This window comes from Fukomys damarensis, unplaced genomic scaffold (assembly GCF_012274545.1).
Source record: "Fukomys damarensis isolate Sample0158 unplaced genomic scaffold, DMR_v1.0_HiC HiC_scaffold_13, whole genome shotgun sequence".
Lineage (NCBI taxonomy): Eukaryota > Metazoa > Chordata > Mammalia > Rodentia > Bathyergidae > Fukomys > Fukomys damarensis.
This window is the reverse complement of record NW_022900925.1, coordinates 36,627,075-36,634,318: the sequence shown is the minus strand read 5'-3', so window position 1 is coordinate 36,634,318 and position 7,244 is coordinate 36,627,075. Positions and strand designations below refer to the sequence as shown.

Genomic DNA, 7,244 nt, shown 5'->3' with positions numbered 1-7,244 from the left:
AAAAAAAAAAAAAAAAAAAAAGCGGGGGTGCCGGGGATTTAGCTTAGTGGTTCTACAAGCACAAGGTCCTGAGTTTGATCCCTGGTACCAAAAAAAAAAACAGAGAGAGCGATCTTGTCTCAAAATTTAAAAAAATTAAGAAGGCTGGGGTTATAGCTCAGTGTGAAGGCTGTAGATTTAATCCCCAGTACTGCCAAAGTAATAATAATAATGATAAGCAGTACAATGGTTGAAAACACGTGGCCAGCATTAGGCCTCACATCCTACATATCTCAGTGAGTCCTCATCATAACTCCAGAAGAAGAACAAGCTCATTGCCATCCACAGGGAAACTGAGTCCTGGTACAGCCAAGCAAGAAGCCAAAGGCCCACGCCCAGCCCCTCACAGACCCATCTGCTGGGCTCGGGAGCACATTAGCAGTACACGTCCCACCCCCTGGCTCTGCTGCCAAGAACCGGGCGCCAACCGTCCATCTCCTTCCAAACTGATCATCCGCTTGGCAGCCGGCTCTGCCAGGGCCTCACACAATGCCTGAGACCCAGCAGGTGCTGGGAAATACTGTTACATGACTGTGTCCCCAAGGCCCCCTCCAGGTCACATGGGCAGGAGAACCAGGAGAGGTCACCCTGCACTGGAATTCAGGAGCAAGGCAAGGCCCTGCCCTCCCGGAAGCCCTATGCCATGGACCGAGGGGATGCAGACAGGCGGCATAAGGTGTCAGGCCTGGCTCCAGTCACTCTGGGCGCACTGTCCCCGCTCCCTGCTCCCTGCCCATGTCCTCACCAGGAATTTCCTCCTCTGCTTCCAATGGCTGCCCTGGGCATTGGTGCTGCGATGGGCCTCCGTGGCCACGTGGATCAGGTCCCACTCCTCGGGAGTGGGCTCCGGCCGCTGCTGCAGGGACCGGATCATCTCCTCCTTCCGCCGCCGCTCCCGGTTCTGCTCGATCAGCTTGCGCTTGGCTACGCGCTTTGAGTCATCAAGAACCACTGTGGACAGACAGACGTGAGTGAGGCCCTTTGCACAGCACACTTCCGCCCTCTCTGCAGCGCACTTCCTGGTGGGGAAACCGGGGGCCAGGGAGGCTGACTTCCCACGTCGCCCGCCCAGCAGGTGCGTACGACCTAGACAGCCTCACCTGGAAGCGAGTGCTGCTCTGGGGGTGGGAACAGCTCGAGGGTGGCCCTCAGGTAGTGAAGGCCGCAGCACTGTGTCCCTGGCAGGCCCACCAGAGAGACCTCTTTCCTGACCTCTGGCATTAAGTCCCCGAGCACGCTCAGGACTGGGCCATTGTTCTGCCCCTAGGAGACCCTGGAAGGGAGCTGCCAGCCCTGAGCTGCCCGCACGCCCGGGCCTGCGCCCCTTACGGTCCATGGCCATGCCCACGCCGATGCACTTCTTGAAGCGGCACAGCTGGCACTGGTTGCGGGTGATTTTGTCGATGACGCAGCAGCTGTCATATTTGCAAGAATAGGTGGGATGGAGGTTCTTCTGGATTGTGCGGCGAAAGAAGCCCTAGGGTGGGGAAGACGGCACGGCTCTTACCCTGACTTCCCTTCCTGAAGCAACCCCACAGCTCACAGGGCAGTGAGGGAGGCGAGCTGGGTGCAGACTCTGCCCTGCTCTGACGCTGGGCCAGGGTGAATGGCAGAGGGGGCTTGGCCTGCAGCAGTGGGAGGTGCCTCAAGCTTGCAGGAGGCAGCAGCAGCGTTGGAAACCCAACTGCTACCTCATTTCCCATCTGGAGCAAAATGCATCCAGACCCAGCCCTAACCTCAACACCATTCTCACATAAAGGATGTTGCCTGGCATTCACGCAGGTAAAGTTTATGAGACAGGAGGAGCAAAAATTGAGAAAAGACGTTGCACATAAACTCTAGTGCCTTGAAATGGAAATTTTCAATGCTGTGTATCTGGATTAGTCTAGGCTTTAAAAGGAGAACCCTCAAAAATCAAGATGGCAGCAGTACGAAGCGTTAAGGTCTGTTGAATGTTCACTAAGTAAAAATACATGCCTTTTTCTTTGTCTGTCTATTTGTAGCCCACACTGGCCTTGAATTCATGGCGATCCTCCTACCTCAGCCTCCCGAGTGCTGGGGTTACAGGTGTGCACGCCCAGCTGCACCCTTCCCTCCTAATACACTGCCTGGCTGGGTAACAGCTGACATTTATCAAGTTCTTCTCATCTGCCTGGCACATCTCAAAACATTTCATGTAAATATTTAATTCTGCCAACAACTATACGAGACAGATAATATGACTATGCCCATTTTATAGATTAAGAAACCGAGGCTTGGCGAGGTGAGGCAATTTACCTGTGAGTGGCAGCACAGGGAGTAGGAATGAATGCACAAGTGCATAAAAGAAGGAAGATGGGGGGGGCGGGGATTTATTTAGCCCAGTGGTTCCGCCATCTGCCTCCCAAGCGTAAGGACCTGAGTTCGATCCCTGGTAACCTCGCCCCCCAAATTTTGAAAAGAAAAGAAAAGAAAAGAAGGAAGATGAAGTAACAAGCAGAGCCGAGGGATATGAGGGAGGGAGGCTGGGAGGGGCGGGGTTGCCGTCCATACCTTGCAGCCCTCACAGGTGATACAACGGTAGTGATAACCGGTGGCCCTGTCCCCACACACGACACACTGCTCGTCTTTGTCCAGGTAACTAGGGATATACCCTGGGCAGAGGAAGGGGTGGAGAGAGCGGGCATGGTGTGGGGCCCGAAGACAGCCTCCTCCCAGGCTCCCCCCGGGCCCCAGCCTTTCCCTTCTGCCCAGCTCCGAGCCCAGGCTGGCTGAAGGGCTCCATCTCCAGGTGGGAAGGCAGAATGCTGGGGATCCTTTTTACTGCCCACTCAAGCCTGGCTGGCTGGCTTCCTTCTCTCTGTTTCCCTCCCTCTCTCCCTTTCCACTTTCGCCAGGTTGAGAATGGAACCCAGGGCAAATGCTCTTACCACTAAGCTATATCCCCAGCTCTTTCTGCTTTTCAGTTTGGAGACAAAGTCTTGCTATGCTGCCCACATTGGCCTCATACTCCTGGGCTAAAGTGATTCCCCTGCCTCAGCCTCCCAGGTAGCTAGGACTACAGGACTGCAGCACTGTACCCAGCCACTGTAAGGGGAGAGGTGTGGCAGGGAGAGCAGCTCAGGTCCTGATTCTGGTGGGGGCCTACGGGCAGGTGAAGAGAACAGGCCCTTCTGGACCTAACCCTTTGTAAAGGCTGGGACAGATACCACGTCCCTGCTCTTCACCAGGGACAACCCCTCATGCCCTCTGGGAGCTCTCCCTGGACGCAGGAGAGGCTGGACCAGGCCCAGGACCGAGAGAGGCGTGGAAAGCAGGGCACTTCGGCTAGGCTCACCTGACATGCTGGTTTTCAGGGAACATTGGCCGTTCTTTCTTTTTCGCTTTCCATCTGGTGACCTGGCACTGGATGGGGACAAAGTGGGCAGAGTCACAGAGCAGTCCTGAGGCAGCCCCTTCTTACCCCAGAGGCTCCTGCAAGCCCTAGGCCCAGCACTTCCGTCTCCTGTCCTCAGTCTACCTCCCACCCCACGGCAGCTGCCAAACTTAGAAGGGCCTGGCTCTGATAGCTGCAGGGAAAGATAAGGGGCTTGGCTGGGCCAAAGCAGGTTCTCGGGCCCCAACACACACGCGCGTACGTGCGCGCACACACACACACACACACACACACACACTGCAGTTCTCAAGTGCCCCCAATCCAGAGGACAGCCCCATATTTAAGACTTCATAGACAATAAATATGCTGAAAGGATCCTCAGAATGTTCTCCAAGCTGTGTGACCTTTAGAATGCACACGCATATATGCAGCCGATGAATAAGGACACAGCCTGCTTATGAACCCCAGTATGGTAATCAGTCCCGGGGACCTATAGCTCCACAACTCCACACGCTCAAGGGTGATACGTGACCCCTAGGATGTGCCGAATGACACAGCCCCGTGGACGGGCTCCCAGCGATCTCCCTCCCCCAGCGGGAACCAGGCCACGCCCATGCGTGAAAATAGTGGATCATCCAGCCCGCAGCTTTCCTTCAGCAGAGCCACAAACCAAAGTGCACTTGTGCCTGGCGATACCATGCACCGGGGGCCGAGCTAGGACAAGGACCCTGAGCCCCTCCATGCCGGCACACCTGAGCCACCCTCAGCCACGGCACATACATGTTGCCAGGTTCTGCACATACATGTTACATAACCTCGGTACACACAGCTTACATAAGCCCTCTGCATGCATGCGTGCAAGGATTGTATAACCTTCCACACCCACCCTGCGCGTGGCATGTCGCAGGGCCCCTCCTCTCGGAGCCGGATGCAGCTCCCAACACACTGACACAGTGACCTTGGCCAGGGTCACAGTCGCAGACAACCCTGCGCTCCACGCCCCCTGGGGATCACCCTCTCTGGTTCCTAGGGGGCTGCAGGGTCAGGCCGCCCTCCCGCCTTCCGGAGGGTGCGCACAGGGCACCTCGCCCACCTAGGCCCCAGCGAGCTGTCCTCTTCCACTACTACCCGCCTCCTGGCCTCTGGGTGCAGTCCCAGGGACAGCCACGAGGTGGCGCACGGATGTGGGGGAGGGGAGAGGAAGGGGGAGGGGCTGTCGTCCTGGGGCGCTGGGAACCTGCCTTCCCGCCTTTAAGGGCAGCCTCTCCAGAATCCAGAGGAGTCTGGGCAGGAAAATACAAGGGATGCAAGTGACAGCTCTACGGTGACAGGCCAGACGCTCCTTTTCATACTGGGCTGAGGGTCTGGGTGAGGGGCGTCACCCCCCCCCCGTGGGCTGTGTACACAAGGCAGAGCCCCATCATTTCCTCTACCCCTGGGGGAACCAGGCCTGGGCCCCTGGGCTTGGCCGGCCTCGGGCCTCCTGGCTCCGAATCTGGTCTCCTAGGCAACAGGGAGCCACACTGCTCCCCAGAGCACCCCACCCCCACTCTTTCCCTGGCCATAGGCACAGGCTGTACCCAGCTCTTGGGACACCGCGCCAACTGGGACAGAGCCCTGTGCCACTTGGAGCCGACAGGAGAGGCAGGGACCCTCTAGGCAGCTCGAGGATAGGCAGGCCACAGATGACCGTGCCTAGCTGCGTGTGCTGGGCCGTGGCCTCACCCACGTGGGAGCACAGCCTTCACAGCTGGCATGGGCTTCCCTTTCCTGGGAGGAGCCCCACGGCGGTGGCCGCCCCGAGCGAACAAGGATGAGCTTGTGGGGCTCCCAACAGGCTCCAAGTGGAAGCGTGGCCATGACCAGCACCGTCACTCGTGCATGTGCCCCGAAACGTCATGTTCCGGGAGCGATGGCTGTGGACACCGCTTGTCCTGCGGTCAGACGGGGAGGGGAAGCTCCCAGGATCAGGCGAGAGCAGCAGTGACAGCGAGGACGCGGGGCAGAGACCTCCAGCACTGTCGGGCTGCGACATCCGCCTGTCACTTTCCCGTTCACGCGGGCGTCTCTCAACCCCACTGCCTACTTCCCTGGGACCCGAGACAGGTCCCCTCGCCTGTCGGCCTCAGCCCAGGTCCAGCGCTGTTGGAGGGACCCCAGCCCTCCTCTGCCAGGCAGAGGACCATGCCTGCCGCCCAGGGTTGATGCCAGCAGGTTGCCCGACCCACGCATTACCTGTTCTCCTCCGGGTCCGACCCACACTCCACTTTGCTTGGCTTCTGTTCCATTCACTTCAATCCCATCCAGGATGCCCTCCAGCACGCCAAGAGACTGGGGTAGGCGCGCTGGCCCCCCACGCACCCACAGGCCACCCACCCCCCGCCACCCAGGCCTTAGGGCCCAGCACCCATGGTACCTGCCCAGCACTTGGCCTTTCACACCAAGCCCTGAGCCCCAAGGGGGGTGGGTGGTGAGAGGGGCCAGGAAGTGGCGGGTGGGGGACCTGGGGGGCAGGCTGGGCTCGTGGGGGTCCTGGGCTAGGGGCTGGGAGTCGCTTTCGAGTCTTGTCCTGTCCGGAGATCCCTGCGGAGAGAAGACAGAGTCCAGGGTAAAGAAGTGCCAGGGGATAGTGGGTAGAATTCCTCTGATAGCAACATCTGGGGCTTCTGGGGCCCCTAACGAGGTGGGCACTCAGGGCACGCAGGGCACACAGAGGCAGAGGACGAGAATAACCTGAGTCTAGCAGCAGGAGGCAAGACTCCCCAGACACAGAGGATGGAGGGAAAGGAGCAGGCCGTCATGTCACAAGCAGCTCCACATTCAGACACCTTGCCCTCCGTGAGTGTTAAACATCAGCTGTGGTGACCACAGTCCACCCCAGTTTCCGAAGAGTCATCAGGGTCACAGGGGCAAGAGGGGGCGGGAGATGACAAGTTTCCAGAATAGGGATGGGGTTCTGGTGCAGGCCGGGGGTGGGCACAGGGGTAGCGTGTGGGGATTGTGACTGCCGACCCTGGCACCTTGACGGAGAGACCCTGAAGGCCGGGACTGATCCTCAGACTCTGGTGCGAGACCCCAAATGCCACTGCAGTTTGAAGACAGGGCTTCTCAGCCGGTTTAGCTGAGCTGCCGCCCACCAGAATAGTGAGGGAAGCTGAAATATGTTGGCTGAATAAACGTGCTTTCAAAGTGTGCCTCAGAACTTGACAGCCGAGGGAACGGAGTCTCGGAAAGCGGGATCCTTCCCTCAAATTGACACAGCCAGGATGCAGGTGGCGCAGGGACTGCCCCGCCTGTCTTACCGCCAGGCCCTGATGCCATCCTCCTCCGGCTACCTGGAGCCAGGGAAGTGCCAGCCCAGGCCCACCCGCCAGCCTGCTGCCCCTCAGGCCCTGAGCTGAGACCTGTGCTTGTTTCCGTGTACATGGGCAGGTGCAGGATACGGGCAGGGACCAAAGGGCTGCCGGTCCCCACACTCAGCCTCACCACGTGGTTCCCGTACCAGAGACCTTGCCCTGGGCCCCCCAGCCCCACCCCCAGGAGTGATAAGGGGCCAGGGTAAGAAGAGGGGGCAGAGATAAGCCAGGGCACCGGCAGGCAGCCCCGGGTGGGGAGTGTGGGAGGAGGTACAGAGAAGTGGCCCATTCTGTCTCTGACCACCCCCAGGCCAGAACCAGGCACCGGGGCCGGACAGGAGACGGGGTGGGGGGGCCGAGCGGAGAGTTTTAGCCCAGGGAGCCTTCAAGAAACTAGGTCAAGTTTTTCTTGGCTTGTGGAGAAATTCCTGTTATAAATTTATAATGGCGGAGCCAGCCCTAAGGGGTGGAGGTGGGAGAGCAGAAGGGGTGGG

The 7,244-nt window shown here is 59.0% G+C and overlaps 1 protein-coding gene across 1 annotated transcript in view; it reads right to left on the bottom strand.

Moving 5' to 3' along the window:
* Thra (thyroid hormone receptor alpha) overlaps positions 1–7,244 on the bottom strand; it is a 24,935-nt gene that overhangs the window by 5,072 nt on the left and 12,619 nt on the right. Inside the window, exons 2-6 of the mRNA XM_010620009.3 lie at positions 5,630–5,977; positions 3,356–3,423; positions 2,572–2,672; positions 1,369–1,516; positions 785–990 (exon numbers count right to left, since the gene is read on the bottom strand). Coding sequence (XP_010618311.1) covers positions 785–990; positions 1,369–1,516; positions 2,572–2,672; positions 3,356–3,423; positions 5,630–5,682 — 576 coding nt within the window. The 5' untranslated portion in view covers positions 5,683–5,977. The remainder of the gene's footprint in view (positions 1–784; positions 991–1,368; positions 1,517–2,571; positions 2,673–3,355; positions 3,424–5,629; positions 5,978–7,244) is intronic.